The sequence below is a fragment of the Macrobrachium nipponense genome, chromosome 41 (genome assembly GCF_015104395.2).
Source record: "Macrobrachium nipponense isolate FS-2020 chromosome 41, ASM1510439v2, whole genome shotgun sequence".
Lineage (NCBI taxonomy): Eukaryota > Metazoa > Arthropoda > Malacostraca > Decapoda > Palaemonidae > Macrobrachium > Macrobrachium nipponense.
In genome coordinates this window covers 29,898,402-29,916,955 of record NC_061102.1, presented here as the reverse complement: position 1 = coordinate 29,916,955, position 18,554 = coordinate 29,898,402, and the positions used below count along the sequence as shown (strand labels likewise).

General features: G+C 43.0%; 1 protein-coding gene across 1 annotated transcript in view; it reads right to left on the bottom strand.

The window, feature by feature from the left end:
• Window positions 1–10,170: 10,170 nt before the first annotated feature.
• Window positions 10,171–18,554, bottom strand: part of LOC135212894 (uncharacterized) — a 51,624-nt gene continuing 43,240 nt past the window's right edge. The window contains exon 3 of the mRNA XM_064246646.1: window positions 10,171–10,904. Coding sequence (XP_064102716.1) covers window positions 10,770–10,904 — 135 coding nt within the window. The 3' untranslated portion in view covers window positions 10,171–10,769. The remainder of the gene's footprint in view (window positions 10,905–18,554) is intronic.

The following is an 18,554-nucleotide window of genomic DNA, read 5'->3' as shown; positions in this document are numbered from 1 at the left end:
AAACAAAATGCAGCCCATTATTCAATTCTTCTATGCAGGAATTGCAGGTGTACTGGTTATTATAGATAATATGGCAGCTTTGTATACTGCAAAATCAAATGGAGTCACCTAAAATACGTAAAACTCACTCATCTGCTTGTAGTTCAGGCAAAGGAGATAGTTTATGTGTTGCTGACAAAGACAAGATTGCAATTTGTACCTGTCTGCATATCTCTCCTTCAATAATTCAGTTGCAGACTGGTAGTTCTTAATGCTAATGGTCAATCCCAACACCATGCTGTGGGCTTTGTCCTCAAACTAGTATAAGGAACTATTGGGTATTCTATAAAAACAGTACGTACAGTAGCATAGCAAGCCAAGCTAATCTAGAAGTTTCTGAAAAGGCTACATGTCAAAGAATATTGTACTTCTGATGATTTCTGTACTATTTTGAAGTCTTTAATGAATATTTTGCTTACGTTTTCTATACATACAATACATGCATTTTATTCCCAAAATAGCAATGGAAATTATGTTTGAGACTAGCTACACTAAGGCTGTAGTATTCAGGATTTATGCTAAGAGAGAGAGAGAGAGAGAGAGAAGAGAGAGAGAGAGAGAGAGAGAGAGAGAGAGAGAGAGAGAGAGAGAGAGAAAATTATAGCAAAGGGAATACATTCACACTAAGTACAGTAATACACATCATCACAGAAGTCTCACGAAAATGCTTGAGGAAAGCTTTTGTAAATTGTGTTACAACTATCACTGTAACATCAATTACATCCACAGTAAAAATAATAATAGATCAAGTTAGTTAACCTATAATCACCCAGGCAAGTTAGCTCAACCAAACAGACTTTGTACCATGCAATATCAAACCATTCGAAATAATGTTCATCACATACTTTTCCTTCATATTTTCAACAGAAGAGCATTTGATTGGTACAGAATACAGATCGTCAACTTACTCCATAATGTAAATTCTCTAAACCCATCTCCCAGGATTTCTAACATGTAAAGCTTTTCCTTCCTGAATTTACAGCATCCTCTTGCTTCATGATTCAAAAGATCAAACAGTTGCTGATTGTAAGATTTTTCTCAGATTCTCAAACAACAATGAATATGCTGATTAGTGGACTTGCAACTCATTACTCAATATGTTATCATGGCACTTAATGGTAAAGAAATACTAATAAAAGTGATGAAATAGATCAAGTCCCTTAATAGTAGATATTTATTCTATGCGTATGATAACATTCTCCCCAAAAAAGTAACTTTTCCATATCCAAGCCCTTCTACTCCATAGAAATTCCCAAAGTAACTAGTGACCACTCCTATCCCCTAATCTTCAACCTAAAAGCCTAGCCAGAATGTTAAACCCTCTTGCTGTATAATATAGGATATTACAAATATAATTCTATTTTGTATTTTGTTATGAGAACTGAATAACCTATGAATCCATTACTACTATAAAAAAATGTATTCTCATTAGTAAGGGTTCATCAAACAATAAATATCAAACCTAGAAAAACCTGGAAATGAGAAGTATGGAGTGCATAAACATTTTATCCCCAAGTACTCCCACATTTCCATCACTGGCTTTGTCTACAAGGGCAAACTACCTAAGGACAAATAGTACTACAAAAGAACTACAGTCAGTGCAATGTAATAAGCTATTACAAGTTGAATGTAGTACTCTAAACTTACTTCACAACTATTTAGCTTACAGTTTTCCTCCTGTCAATTTCATACTAACCATTAAATCACTTTGGCAACGAAGATAAGAAAGGTGTTTACCTCTTAGCCAAATGTCTGCAAAATGTTGTAAATAAGAATGACAAATATAATTAGCTATAAGGAAAATGATACAGTATGAATGGTGAGGGTACGTCTTTACTTGAAATTAGAAACAACTGGATATAAAGCCAATAACATTTTACGGCATTATCATTATCATATATAATGGTGCTTCCAGATTTATACATAAAACAGCCTTGCTTTCAGTGCAACGGAATCCTTTATTCCAATTCAAGTAAACTTCACAACATTTTTTTCATATCAACCCATAAACCATTACTTATAATTCAGCCCAAAACAAAGTGAACGAACTGCCACAAAGCCACAAGCATTGGGACATGAAAGTACAGATTCTTACAATATAGGGATGCCAGAATGCACCTTTCCTGATGGAACGATGAACCAAAACCACGGTATCTATCTTAAAAGGTTTTTGCTACACAAACTTGTTCAGTGGGGCAGAGTTAAATTACTGGCTACCATCCTCTTTCTCCTTCTGGACTAAAAGGAATTTATTGTAAAATACAAGAGCTGCAACATCGACCTCTATTTGCTGTCTACCTGGAACCTTTCAGTGACATCTGTAAATGTTAAAACTTAATGGATATAACACAAGTGGGAGCTGGTCTCCAAAGGAGGAAGTTGGTAAGCACATTTGATGACCTTCACCACCCAATGTTGACAACTACCACAATCTTCAGAATCTAAAGACAGGCTCCCACCAGTGAAAATACAATGAATGGGGTAATACCATCCCCATTCCCTTTGGTTCCCCTATTCCATGTGAAGTCCTTGTGGAATAGGAATGAGTTAAAAGGTCTGGAGACCTTAAGAATCTTGGTGACCAAATTTGATAGGAGTATCAGAGGGATCCCTGATTCCCAAGTCCAACTTCTTCATAAAAATATTGACCTAAATGTAAAACTCTTTCCATAAAAGAAGAGTGGAGATTATGCAATGTGACTTCAATATTCCTTTGACCTTAGAAATGTCCTTCCTTGACTTAGCTCCCTCAGAAAGCAGTAAACCTGATGGCTACTACTGTATAACTCATTCCTTCCAGAACACCATGGCCAGGATATTCAAAAGAAACTTCTCCATTGTGATGATCTTTTCAGCTAAAATTTGTGTGATAAAAAAAGTTAATTTTCTAAAATCAATCTGCTACAGTTAGAGAAATTAGATAAAGAAATCAGATAAGTTTTACTGGGAGGACAGGTGAATCTGTTACTTGAAGGGAACACAAGAATCCCTGAGGCACACATGCAAAGCGCTGGCTAGACAATATATATATATTTTTTTAAATAAGGACTGAAATAATATACCTGGAATATCACTGATCACAAATTTGGGCTAAATTATAAGTAGTACTGTAATGGGTTTGATTTGAAACAATCACAACACTGTATTTATAGTTTTCTTGACCCTCCAACAATCGTATATCCTTCCGTTTTCATGAAGGAAGTTTGTTATCAATCATAATTACAAGGCCGTTCATTTTTTTTTTAAATTTTGAGTTACATATTTTAACATATCTTTTTCATCATAGTTCCTCCACTTACAATAAATAGCAATAATTAATACTAATAATAATGGAGAACATTATGCAAAAGATAATGTTAAAAATGATATTGTTAAGATACAATAAAGTTTTGTACATACTTACCTGGCAGATATATACTTAGCTATAGACTCGTCGTCCTGACAGAATTTCAAAACTCGCGGCACACGCGACAGGTAGGTCAGGTGATCACCATTCCGCCGCTGGGTGGCGGGGTCTGGAACTATTCCCGTTTTCTAAGCCATAATTTCTCTTCCACCTGTCTCCTGAGGGGAGGCTGGGTGGGCCATTAATCGTATATATCTGCCAGGTAAGTATGTACAAAACTTTATTGTATCTTAACAATATCATTTTTTGTACAAGTAACTTACCCAGCAGATAATATACTTAGCTGATTTGGCACCCTTGGTGGCCAGGGCAAGAGACAGCTAAAAACAAAATAATACTTAAACTAAATACATTAAAAAACAGGGAAAAAACAACCTATGTTCTTGGATAACATAATCCATAGTTCCTACCTTATTGGGCTGAAGACTTCATGACTACTGTCGATGAGTCTGTTTGCCTCAAGAGTTTCAACGAGGAATGAACCTATGGTGAATAACTCTTTGGATCGTGTTAATGGGGGCTAGCCCGCTTACGCGACAGAGCCTATACTGGATCGTACCAATGGGGGCTGACCCACTTACATGGTAGAGCCTTGACCTTTTGTCATATCAATGGAGACTCGCCCTCTTACATGACAGAGTTAAGGTTATTAAACAAATCACAAAGAGCACTGAAGCCAATCCCGATCACCTGACCATGTTAGTATTGTTACAATCTATGAATTGTAAGAGGGTCCCTATTCCCTCTGACAATTAACCAATAAAAACAACCACCAATAAACAGTAAATTAAGCCTTAAACTAAATAGGAAGGATTAGCCTCAGCCCCTTCTCCCAGCACTGAATTCGCCGAAACATACGCTCCCAGAGCAAAGCACTTTTCGTACGAAATTTTAATGTCTCTTAGGTAATTCGAGGCGAACACCGAATTACATCTCCAAATGTCGACTCTATAAGACCTGAAGCGACCATGTTTTGTGAAATGCCATAGACGTAGCTATGGCTCTCACTTCATGAGCTCTCACTCTGAGAACCTTGAGATGCTCTTCTTCGCACTTAAGGTGAGCTTCCTTATTACATCTTTTATGAAGTATGTAAGGGCGTTCTTAGAAATCGCTCTTTTCGGATCTCTTACAGAGCACCAAAGACTTTCTTCTGTACCTTTCAGCAACTTCTTCTCCAGGTAGAACTTGAGTGCCCTGACTGGACACAAAGTCCTTTCTAGTTCTCTCCCTGTTAATGAAGATAGTCCTTTTATCTCAAAGCTTCTTGGCCAAGCTTTGAGGGATTCATTTTTCGCATAAAAAAAAAATGGTTTAAAGGAGCAAATTGCTGAATCCTTCTTAAACCCCACTTTACCTTCCAAAGCTTGCAACTCGCTAATTCTCTTGGCTGTTGCTAACGCAAAAAGGAATAATGACTTTCTCGTTAAGTCTCTAAACGCCCAAGCTGCGTGAGACGGTACAAATTTTTCCGACATTAGGAACTTGAGGACCACATCCAAGTTCCAGCTAGGCTTCTTGATTACATGTTCTTTCGTGGTCTCAAAAGACCTTATAAGGTCATGAAGATCTTTATTATTTGTCAGATCTATTCCTCTATGTCGAAAAACTGAGGCCAGCATACTTCTGTAACCCTTCACTGTTTGAAACTGCCAGGTTACAGTCTTTTCTCAAATATAGGAGAAAATCTGCGATTTCAGTTACAGAGGTACTGGAGGAGGATATTTTCTTTCCCTTACACCATCTTCTAAACAACTCCCACTTCGACTGATATACTTTAGAAGTGGAGACTCTTCTGGCTCTTGCAATAGCCTTCGCCACTTCTCGTGAAAAGCCCCTTGCTCTGACAAGTCCTTCGACAGTCTGAAGGCGGTCAGACTTAGAGCGGGGAGGTTTTTGTGAAACCTGTCGAAGTGGGGTTGTTTGAGAGATCGTTCCTTAGTGGAAGCGATCTTGGAAAATCCACTAACCACTGCCAGCACCTCTGTGAACCAATCGAGAGCCGGCCAGAAGGGAGCGATGAGGGTCATTCTTGTTCCTTCCGAGCAAGCGAACTTCCTCAATACTTCTCCTACTATCTTGAAAGGAGGGAAGGCGTATGAGTTCCAAGCCCGTCCAATCTAGCAGAAAGCTGTCTACTGCTACTGCTTTGAGGATCCGAGATCGGGGAGCAATAGGTTTCTAATCTGTGATTCTTGTTGGTCGCGAACAGGTCTATATTGGGCCTTCCCCACAGATGCCAAAGTTGTTGGCAAATCTGAGGATTGAGATCCATTTCCGTGGTAGGACTTGTTCTTTTCTGCTTAACAGATCTGCCCGGACATTTTTCTCTCCCTGCACAAACCTTGTGAGGAGGAGAGATCTTCCTTTCTTGTTGCCCAAATCAGCAGATCCTTTGCTGATTCGTACAGGGAAAAGGAATGCGTCCCCCCTTGTTCTTTATATAAGCGAGGGCTGTTGTGTTGTCCGAGTGAATCTGAAATCCCCCCAGACTGAGACCTGTTTCCTCGAAATGAACCAAAGCTAGAATGAATGGCTGTTAGCTCTTTCTTGTTTATGTGCCAAGGACACTTGTTCTCCTTCCAGTGCCTGACACTTCTTGCGAACCTAGGGTCGCTCCCCACCCTGAATCTGAGGCGTCTGCAAACAACGCTAGGCGAGGGTTCTGTAAGCGAAGGGAGATTCCCTTGCTTAGTTTTCTGTGGATCTAACACCAACGGATATTCTCCTTGATCCCTTTCGAGATTGGAAATGTATCTCTAGATTTGTTGGACTTCCAATCCCACTTCTCCTTCAGATAAAATGAAGGGTCGTAGGTGAAGTCTTCCTAAGGAAAACGAACTGTTCCATCGAGGAGAGGGTCCCCAGTAAGCTCATCCATTCCCTCGCGGAACAATGTTCTTTCCTTAAGAAGACTGACACCTTTTCTAAGCAGCGTTCTCTCCTTCCTGCGAAGGATACGCTAGAAAATCCGAGAAATCCATCTGAATCCCCAGATAGACAATACTCTGCTGGAGTTCAGCATGGATTTCTCGTGATTTACTAAAAGTCCTAATGACTTTGTCAACTTTTAGAGTAACTAATAGGTCCTCCAGACATTTTTCCTCCGATTGGGCTCTTATTAGCCAATCGTCCAGATATAACGAGATCCTGATTCCCTTCCAGATGTAGCAATAAGCTACATTCTTCATGATGTCCGTAAAGACTTGAGGGGCAGTCGAAAGTCCGAAGCACATCGCTCGGAAACTGGAACACTTTCCCTTGGAACATGAACCTCAGATACTTCCTTGCTGCCGGATGAATTGGCACATGGAAATACGCATCCTGAAGGTCCAGGGACACCATCCAGTCCCCTGGACGAAGAGCAGATAGAACAGAGGAAGACGTCTCCATTGAAAATTTCTTCTTCAATACAAGAATTCAGGGCACTGACGTCTAGAACCGGTCTCCATCCCCCCGATGCTTTCGGTACAGGAATAGCCGATTGTAGAATCCTGGAGACTGGAGATCTTTGAAACAGTTCTACCGCTTCCTTGGAAATCATCTGTTCCACTGCTTGCAACAAATAGCAAGCTTTCGGACGGATCCGAGTATCTTGCGGTCAACTCCCTTGGAGTTGTCGTCAAGGGAGGATTTTCCCTGAAGGGGATCAAGTATCCTTTTTTCAGGATAGAGAGGGACCAGGAGTCCGCTCCCTTCTGCGCCCAGACTTTGGCAAAGTGGAGTAGCCTGGCGCCTACTTTCGTCTGGAGGACAATTCCTTTTTCTGCTCATCTAGACTTCCCGAAGGACCTTCTAGATGGTCTACTCCTTCTCTCTGGTCTGCGACCTCTAAGAGGGGCTCTAGAAGAGGAGGCACCTCGAAGGGCTGAACAAAAGAGGGTCTCTCTTTTTTCTCTATAGGCACTGCCGGCCTAAACTTCTTGGCTGAGTGCGTGAGGAGATCCTGAGTTGCCTTCTCCGTAAGAGATTTAGAAACCTCTCTAACAGTCTCTTGTGGAAAAAGGTGCGGGGATAACGGTGCAAAAAGAAGAGATGTCCTTTGCAAAGGTGATACTGCTCTTGCTAAGAAAGAGCTAAAGACAGATCTCTTCTTTAATACTCCCCGTTCCAAACCAAAAAGAGAGGCAACTTCCACAGAACCGTCCATGACCGCTCTGTCCAGGCAAGCCTGGACGCTCGAAAGTTCCTCCATGGAAACAAAGTCAGTGTCCTGAGCTCTCTTCGCTAACGCTCCCAAAGACCAGTCCATAAAAGTTGAAGACTTCTAGGGTTTTAAATAGGCCCTTTAGAAGGTGGTCTAGCTCACACATGCCCCAAGTCGCCTTAGCAGACAGCAACGACTTCCTCCTAGAAGAGTCCACTAAGGAAGCAAAATCCGCATCTGCGGGAAGAAGGCAGACCTAACCCCATAGGTTCTTTGGTCTCGTACCACCTTCCTGGTTTGCCTGTTAACTTGGAAGGAGGGCAGGAAAAAACTGTCTTGCCCGCTTCCCTTCTGGAAGTCAACCACTCTGAAAAAGTCTCTTTAATGCCTTTTTCATACAAAGAGCGGGGCGCATCTTGACGAAGGAAGACGACTTGAGAGCTTTAGTGCTGGACATCAACGATCCTGGTGAAGGAGGGTCCGCAGGATGAAGGGAGTCTCCGAACTCCTTTAGCAGCAAAAGAGAAAGTCTCTTGTAGTCAGAAACTGCTACATCTACTGGCTCTTCGTCTTCCGATACCTGGTCCAACTGATCCACAGAAGGAGATCGTTTTGGAGTGATCTGGCTCTTCCCGGGAGAAGAACTCCTTTCCCGAGAAAGGGGAGCGCGGAACATTAGCACTTCTATACGAAGAGTGAGGCTCCTGCCTGTCGGAAACACTCTTGTGCCTACTAGACTCTTGTTGTCTAGGTTCGTCAGGTTCGTGGCGCTTGCTAGGCTCCTCAGGCGTCCTGATTCAGGGCGCTTGAAAAAGATCCCCGCGTCCTGATTCCTGACGCTTAACAGGCTCTTGGCGCCCTAACACTTGACGCCTAACGTACTCCTGACGTCCTGCCTTCTGGCGTCCTAACTCTGGCGCCCTGACTCCTGGCGCCCTGACTCTGGCACCCTGACTCCTGGCGCCCTGACTCTGGCGTCCTGGCTCATAGCGTCCTGATTCCTGCCTTCCTAGCAGAATCCTGACGTCCTGAATCCTGTGTTCTAAGAGGCTCTTGACGCCCTTTCTTGCGTCTTGCTGCCTCTTTGTGCCTGTCTGGCTCCTGGTCCTGCAGACCCAAGGGCTCCTGATAACCTAAATCGGTTTTCCGGTTCCTTGCACCTAAACCGATCGAGACTTCTGCTCGATTCGCGACGTCTCAGAGGGCGCTTCGGGAAGACAGCCTATAGGGCGAAAGGGATCTTCTATTCAGGAGAACAACTCCTATCAGACGAGTCTCTCGACGACAGGCGATAAACGAACCCTGGAGATCGTGAGGGTTCTCTCCTATACGAAGCGGGGCGCTTAGCGGAACTCTTAACAGGGAGCGAGACATCCTTCCTCCTTGTAGAGTCCTTAGCAAAAGAAGCCTACGAGAGAAGCTAACTGCTCTTGCAGATTAACCAAAAACTTCTTTTTTGTAGGATCCTGAAGAGAAGGCTCCCATTGTCTAGTCTTCTTAGGTCCCGAAGGCCAATCCTCGGGAAAACGCTCTGGGCTGGAGTCAGCCGCGTTCCTTTACTTAGGGGCCTTCCAGGCTCTCTTCAAAGGGCGCGAAAGAGAGGCCGAACTCCATCCTCGTTTAGGAGAGGGAAGAGTTCTGAGGCCGAAAAACACTACTTAGGACGCCTTTTCTGCGGCAATCCGAGGCAGCCTGGGACATTAACAACAGGATCTGCCGAAGGGACGCCTGACCGTTGGGGATGTTCTGCATCCTCCCTGCGGCTTTCGACATTCCTCCTCCCCTGGTCCTGGGAGTTTGGAAGCGGTCTAGGCCTAGGAGCAATGAGGAACCGGTCAGACACCCCCTCCACTGCACTGGGGACACTGCACAAGTCACTATCACCACTCTTACCTTGGTTTAGAGCTCGTAGCTGAGCTTGAAGTTTCTTAATTGAAAGCTTTTACATTTTCCCTCTCTGACGAAGAATCTTTGGATTCAGAACAGGGAGAAGCAGCTGAGGCTAAGGGAAAATTGTTAGGAGAGTTAATTTCTTGTTCTAAGGAGCAAGATCTACTAGATGACCTAGCTGAAGCCTTTCTCACTCTATCTCTCTCAAGCTTCCTAACATATGATGATAATTCCTTCCATTCAAGCTCCGTAAGGTTCTCGCATTCAACACAGGTGTTAATAAAAGAACATTCATTCTCCCTGCATTTAGCGCAAATACTATGAGGATCTAATGCCGATTTAGGCAGCCTAACCTTACAATCTTCCCTACTGCAAACTCTAAACATAGGTGAAGCCTTAGCGTCAGACATCGTGAAAGAGTAGTCAAAACCAAAGTCGAAAAACAGTCCACAATAAGCGTATGCCAAGCCAGAGAAAAAAACAGAATACGTCACCAAAAAACCAATCCAAATTCTCGGCAAACGAGTTGAAATCCAAGATGGAGGAACGAACAATAGGTGTGTTCGTTCAACCGACATGAGAAATTATGGCTTAGAAAACGGGAATAGTTCCAGACCCCGCCACCCAGCGGCTGGGAATGGTGGATCACCTGACCTACCTCGTCGAGCGTGCCGCGAGTTTTGAAATTCTGTCGGGACGACCGAGTCTATAGCTAAGTATATATCTGCTGGGTAAGTTACTTGTACAAAATTGAAAACTGAAAAACCTATTATACCAATAAAGATTTCAGTGTTAACAATAATGATGATAACCATAATTTAATATTTTTTATAAAGAAACACCTCCCTTCATCCATTAGATAAAAGAAAGAAAACTTCATCAGTTAAAAAGAATAATTAATTCTCTGTATAAATTTTACCTATAAATTAATTTAGCCATGTCATATTCCCCCTCAAACAACCTGATGGAGTGACTAGGTTAGTGTATAAAATATTCCAAGCAATAACAATATTTCTAAGAAACAGAAACTAAGATAATCAAATAAGATATGTCTAAGAACAGTATTGGTAGACCTTATGGAATGCAACAACTTATTATGAGAACACAATTGTATTTTATAAACTATACAATAGGAAAATTGGCATTACAAAAGTATAGTTGGACATACTATAAGATACATCAGACAAAATAAAACTACGTAGACACCATTTCAATAAAAAAAAAAATCTCCTTGTGATAAAACAATCAAATATGTACCGTGGTTACATAAAAATACATACATGTTAACTATAGTTCTCTTTTTCCTTCTTGCAGTTCCATTATTACTTCTTCCTTTATCCTTATCTCCTCTTCAAGTTCAATTATCCTCATATTTGCTTCTTCAAGCTTGGTGTTACAGTTTTGAAAGCTGCCAGATTCCTCCTAAAAAATATGGAACTGTGCTAAACATTTCCTTGAATTTTATAGTGATTATCTAAATCTTAAGACCAGGACTTCTCAGAGGCAGAAGATTTTAAAATTAAAATTAGTCTTGCAAAACAGTGTAATAGAGACTAAAGCTCTCAAGTATAGATTGAACAGTATATAAATTAGTGATAAATTACAAGCATGATAGTAACAGAATATTTCAAATGTATGTAAATGTTTATGATACTTGTTTCCCCTTCAGCACTTACTTTAAAAACAACAGATGAAAAAATTTAAATACAATTTTAATGTTTACTAACATAAAGATCTACATTTTACATTTACGCTTTAGACCCTGTTCACACAAGGCGGTTGCATTGGCACGAATGCAAAGTCAATGACAGAGCACAGGGGTGTACACACATAACATAAAACTTTTAAGCCATGATGTAGATTCCCTATTCACAAAAGTACCAGTACAGGACGTTCTACAGTTTTTGAAGGAAAAATTGGGCCCCTATCCAGATCATTTCTCACTGGCCCCAGACAAAGTAATAAATTGAATTATGTGTATCTAATAACAGCTTTTTATTCAGAGGGTCATTCCATAAGCAAAAATTTGGGTGTATCATGGGTAGCCCTTAAGTCCTCTTTTAGCCAATATATACATGGAATATTTTGAAACTATAGTAATAAATGCAATAAAACCTAAAGATATGCTGTGGATGAGATATGCTTATAACTGTCTTATTTTAACATTTCACTGCTTAATTTGACAAGAATACAGTAATATCCCGAACTTATGCAAGGTTAGGTTCCAGACCCATTCGCGTAAGGGGAAGTTTGGCATAAGTTTGGCACTTATAAATGCTTACTTCTAGAGTTTGAACACTAAATATGACCCAAATCATGCTCCCTAAGTATTAAGCTAACTTCTAAATGAAATTGAAGTTACTGTAATTTGATTTAAAAGTTAGTTTAATACATTACCCTTAAAAAAGAAATAACTGGTTGGCGTAAAAATAGTTACAGGAACTATTGCGTACATAATTATCCATTTTTGTACGTATACTAATGTTACCCCTAATTCATGGGATGCCATTTTCTTTTTCCCTCAAAGTAAAAGAGATTTTCTTTGAATCATTAGGTAAACTTCATGAGACTGTTATAACAAAGGTAGGTACACAATTCAATGAAATAAGAAAACATGTATGTACATACATAATGTCTGCAGAGGGTAAAGGTAAAATTCAATCAATTTAAAATCATGTACTAGTGTGAGGGCTAACTATGAGAAAGAGAGAGAGAGAAATACATACATCATGTGAGGTAAAACTCTGGGGGATTATCATCTATAAAAAGTGCGAATGGGATCACATCTTCTGAAAGTACATTAACTGTATGTGCTGTAATTACATAACATAGTATACATACAGATTGTACCAGTACTTTTCTTTGAGGTTAAGATAGTAATTTTTACAGAATGACAACTCTGTTATGTGTCTGATATGTTTTACTAGTTGATCATGAAGGCCTTATATAGTGACAAACACTGTGAATTATGTACTGCCTTTGTATATATTTTCAAAAATATAAACAGCATACACAGAATCTCCTTACTGATTTTACACATAAAAGTATGGAAACTTAATTAGTATACTAGTACTGTGGTACCTGAGCTTTTCGTATCTTGAACCGCATTTTACATGTAAATTGCCTAATTCGTTCCAAGCCCTACAAAAACACCCCAGTAAATTTTATAATAAAGCTAAATTGACCAATAAACAATGAAATACAACAATTTGGACCATTCAATACCTAACTTAATACATACTTCTAATATGTACCTGTAAATAAAGTGTATTAGTGTACATGGTATACAAGAAATACTGTACGTACATATGTACGTATGTAGTAAAATGATATTGTTATAATACAATAAAGTTTCATACATACTTACCTGGCAGATATATACATAGCTAAGACTCCGTCGTCCCCGACAGAAATTCAAATTTCGCGCCACTCGCTACAGGTAGGTCAGGTGATCTACCGGCCTGCCCTGGGCGGCAGGACTAGGAACCATTCCCGTTTTCTACTCATATATTTTCTCTTCCACCTGTCTCCTTGCGGGGAGGCGGGTGGGCCGGGCCCTAATCATATATATCTGCCAGGTAAGTATGTATGAAACTTTATTGTATTATAACAATATCATTTTCATACAATCAACTTACCTGTCAGATATATACATAGCTGATTGGCACCCTTCGGTGGAGGGTAAGAGACAGCTACTACTGGAATAGACAGGTAAACAACATCTGTTGTAGGTATAAATAAAAACCTTGGTTCCTACCTGATAGGTGGTAGACTTCGTGGGTGTTTGCCCCGTAGTCTGCATCACCTCAAGAAACTTTAGCGAGATATGTGATCTATGGCCAAGAATTCTTGTGGAACTGCCGAAGGGGTCTTATCCACTTACTCGGCAGAGCTGGAAATGACTTTGTCAATGGGTGCTGATCCACTTATATGACAACACACCTTATTAAGGAGCACACAACCAATCCCGACCACCTGATCCTAACCACCATGTTAGTATTAAAAATTGCTCCGAGTTATCCCCAAACTCTTCGCAACAACCGTAACTCAAACCAAATTGCACACGCACACAATAATTTTCCAAAAAAAAATGATACTCATCTACTAAAAGATATCACAAGAGTTCCTTACTGAACGGAAGTGACTGGCCGCCTGTGCAGTATCTGCATTGTTCAGCAGAAAGTCTAGAACATATCTATTAGACTTAAGTAGTAAAAATTAAGGATTGTTGTTAGCTCCTGTACCCAGGATTGTGCCCGCAGACACAAAAGGACCTAAGGAAAAACATTTTTCATAGGTCACACGCACCGTCCTTCAAATAGTGAGAAGCAAACACAGAATTACATCTCCAATATGTCGCTTCCAAGATATTCTTAAGTGACATATTTCTCTGAAAAGAGAGAGACGTCGCCACTGCTCTCACTTCATGAGCTCTTACTCTCAGGAGTTTGAAAGAATCATCCGTGCAAGCCTTATGAGCGTCCGTAATTACGTTCCTGACAAAAAAGGCTAAAGCATTCTTAGACATAGGTCTTGATGGATCCTTCACCGAGCACCAAAGACCTTGTCTAGAACCTCCCAACTGTTTCTTCTCGTAAGTAAAACTTTAACGCCCTTACGGGCAAAGAGACCTCTCCGGTTCCCTGCCGACGAGACCCGATAAGCCTTTTACCTCGAAGTTTCTCGGCCCAGGGATTCGAAGGATTTTCATTCTTCGCCAAGAATAATTCCTTGAAGGAACAGATGGCTGAATATATATTGAACCCGACTTTGTCACTAAGGGCAAGTGCAGTTCACTAACTCTTTTCGCCGTCGCCAGTGACAAAAAGAAATAAACATTTTCTCGTTATATCACGAAACGAGGCCAAATGTAGGGGTTCAAATCTCTCTGAAGACAAGAACTTAAGCACTACGTCTAGATTCCAGTTAGGGGGAGAAGTAATCTTAGACTTCTTGGTCTCAAAAGACCTAATCAGATCATGTAGATCTTTATCGTTTTCCCAAATCTAGGCCTCTATTCCTAAAGACGGCCGATAGCATACTCCTATAGCCCTTTATCGTGGCTACGGAGAGACGCGATTCTTCTCTCAAAAATAACAGAAAATCAGCTATTTCTGTTACAGAGGTACTGGAGGAGGACAACTTCTTCGACTTACACCACCTTCTAAAAACTTCCCACTTGGATTGGTAAAACCCGGATAGTGGAAGTTCTCCAGGCTCTAGCGATCGAGCTTGCTGCTTTGCTAGAAAAGCCTCTCGCTCTGACAAAGTCTTTCGATAGTCGAAAGGCAGTCAGAGCGAGAGGAGCGGGGAGGTTTTGATGAAACCTCTCGAAGTGTGGTTGTCTGAGAAGATCCTTCCTTTGTGGAGGAAGGGCATCTGGGGAAGTCTACTATCCACTCCAGCACCTAATGGGAACACTCTTGAGCTGGCCAAAAGGGGGCTATCAGGGTCATTCTTGTCCCCTTTGAAGTCACAAACTTTCCTGAGCACTTGCCCCAGAATCTTGAATGGGGAAATGCGTAAACGTCTACCTGAGACCAATCTAGCAGGAAGGCGTTTTCTACTGCTAGAGCTCTGGGGTCTTCCACTACTGAACAGAAGACTTCCAGTCTCTTCGAGAGGAACGTGGCAAAGAGGTCGACATGAGGAGTCCCCCAAAGAGACCAGAGATTCCGGCAAACGTCTGAGTGGAGGGTCCATTCGGTATGAAGGACCTGGTTCCTCCTGCTCAGCCTGTCCGCTCTCACGTTCCTTACTCCCTGAACGAACCTCGTCAATAGAGAGATGTTCCTTTGCGATGTCCACAACAGCAGGTCTCTTGCGAGTTCGTAAAGGGGCATACGAGTGAGTACCTCCTTGCTTCCGAATGTATGCAAGGGCGGTTGTATTGTCCGCATTCACTTGTACTATTTGTTGCTCACTAACGGTTCGAAGAACTCTTTAGAGCTAGGTGTACAGCAAACAGCTCTTTGCAGTTTATGTGCCAGGACACTTGAAGAGCATTCCAAGTGCCTGACACCTCTCTCTTTCCCAAGGTTGCTCCCCAACCTTTTTCCGACGCGTCGGAAAACAATACAAGGTTTGGGCTCTGTATTTCCAGGGAAGTACCCTTGTTTTCCCTCAGTGGGAGTAACCACCATTCTAAATGGCGTTTCATCAGAACTGGAATGGGAAAACTGTCCGAGAGAAGTCCTGTCTTCATGTTCCACGACCTTCTGAGGAAGAACTGAAGAGGACGGAGATGAAGTCTTTCCTAGAGGAAAGAACTGTTCGAGCGAGGAAGGGAAAGGGTCCCTAATAGGCTCAAACACCCTTCCCTTGCCGAAGTACGTTCCTTCCTTAGGAAGAGAGAGGACTTTTTTCTAAACCTCTCGTTAGTCTCTCTTGAGAAGGAAATACTCGAAAACCCCGAGAATCCATCCGAATCCCCAGATAGACCAAGTTCTGGCTGGGGATCAGTTGGGATTCTCGAGGTTCACGAGTAATCCTAAGGTCTTTAACAGGTTTAGTGTCACAGTCAGGTCCTCCAAACATGTTTCTCTGACTTTGCTCTGATAAGCCAGTCGTTCTAGGTACAGAGATATACTGATTCCTTTCAGATGAAGCCATCTCGCCACATTTTTCATAAGGCTCGTGAAACCTGAGGCGCCGTTAGACAGGCCGAAACACAAGGCTCTGAATTGGAAGATCCTTCCCCCCGTCATGAAACGGAGGTACTTCTTCGACGAAGGATGGATCGGGACGTGAAAAATAGGCGTCCTGGAGATCCAGAGACACCATCCAATCCCCTTGGCGAAGAGCCGCAAGGACTGAAGCAGAGGTTTCCATGGAGAACTTCTGTTTCTGAACAAACTTGTTCAGAGCGCTGACATCCAGAACTGGTCTCCAGCCCCCCGAGGCTTTCGCAACCAAGAAAAAGACGATTGTAAAACCCTGGGAGCTTTGATCCAGCACTAGTTCTATAGCTCTCTTGTCCCACATCTGATCCACCATTTGTTGAAGAGTATCTTTCAACACAGGGTCCTTGTAATTGGCGGACAATTCCCGCGGAGTTGACGTCAGGGGAGGATTGTCCAGGAAAGGAATGAGGTATCCCTTCTGAAGCACAGACATCGACCAAGCGTCTGTGTCTATGAGAGTCCAGGCTTCCGCAAATCCCCGGAGCCTGGCACCTACTGGTGTTTGGAGGAGCGCCACTTCACTTTCCCATTTTAAAGGGACGGAACGAGGCTCTACCTCTCTTCTCGGTCGTTTTCCTTTTAGCGGTAACTCTAGCGGGAGGGCCTCCTCGAAAGGGCCGAACAGGAGTAGACACACCTTTCTTTTCTCCCACCATCAATGGTCTCTTCTTCCAAGGAAATTGCAGGAGAAGATCCTGTGTTTGCTTTCTCCGTCAGAGATCGGGAAATATCCCTCACCAACTGTGAAGGGAACAGAAAGTCAGACCTAGGGGCGAATAACAAGGCTGCTCTTTGCGAATGGGATACTGCTTTCGTCAAGAAAGCGCTAAAAACAGATCTCTTCTTCAAGAGACCTGCTCCAAATAAGGAAGAAACTTCCCCTGAGCCGTCCTGTACCGCCTTGTCAATACAGGACAAAATTGCAAGGAGTACGTCCGGATCTAGCCCTTCAGGGGCATGAGCCTTCTTGGACATCACCCCAAGGGACCAATCTAGGAAGTTGAAGACTTCTAGAATGTGAAAAAGTCCCTTGAGGAGATGATCCAACTCTGAAAAGACCCCAAGTAATCTTCGCAGTATGAAGCTATGTCTCCTGGATGCATCTACCAGACTGGAAAAGTCAGCTTCAGCCGAAGCTGGGAGAGTGAGACCCATATTCTCCCCAGTCCGGTACCAAATCCCTCTCTAGCGGGAGGCATACAAAACACTGTCCTTACTAGCTCTTTCTTGGTTAGCATCCAGCTATCCAGAGACTGAAGAGCTCTCTTCATAGAAATCGTCGGTCTCATCTTCAAGAAAGCCGACGACTTCAGCGTCTTAGAGCAAGAGAAAAGAGAACGAGGCGAAGGAGGAGCGGCAGGGATCAAAGCATCTCCGTATTCCTGGAGGAGGAGAGCTGTCAAAACTTTGTAGTTAGACAGCCCTTCTCTGCCGTGAGTCTCGTCCTCTGAGTCCTCCTTCTAAAAATCGGATCAGAAGGAGAAGCCACTTCCCGTTCCGGGTCTCCTGTCCAAAAAACTCTCTCTACGGGAGACAAAACTCCTAATAGGAGAGGGGCTAAGAGAGTGTATAGAGCCTATGCTTTGACTGGCTCCTGCTGACTTGGCTGGCTCCTCGCGCTTGGCTGGCGCCTCGCGCTTGGCTGGCGCCTCGCGTTTGGCTGGCGCCTCGGTACGCCTGGCGTTGCCTCGCGCCTGGCAGGATCCTCGCGCCTGGCTGGCGCCTCGCGCCTGGCTGACTCCTCGCGCTTGGCTGGCGCCTCGCGCCTGACTGATGCCTCGCGCCTCTCTAAACTCTCGCGCCTGACTGACGCCTCGCGCCTGGTTGGCGCCTCGCGCCTTTCTGGTGCCACATCCTTGTATGTATGATGGCTTGTCTGGCGCCTCGCGCTTGGCTGAATCCTCACGCCTGGTTGTTACCTCACGCTCGGCTGAAGCTGCTGGTCTGGCAGACGTATCCCATCTGGGAATATCCTCGCGCCTGTAAAGCGTTTCTCGCTGTCTGACGCTCTAATCCTAGAAGACGCTTCTCGTCTGTAGGAAGCCTCGCGCTTGACTGGCGCGTCGCTTTCTTGTCTGCGAATCAAATCGTCCAAAGAGTCTCTATCCGAGTAGATCTCAAACGACTCACGTCCCCCAGGAGCCTCACTCCTGGCGGGAGAAGGAAGACGAGTCTTCTTGACCGGAAGTCTCACGTCTTTCTTACGAGGGGGATCCTTCGAAAGGGACTCCTACCAAGGCGGATAACTGTTCCTGCACCGCCAAAATGATCCTCTTTGGAAGCCTCTCCTGCGTCTTCTTGAACGGGAGAGGAGACCTCGAATGAATGAATGAATGATTGTTAGTTCTCTGGCATCCTGACATCGAAGGTCATTGACGCCGATATCGTT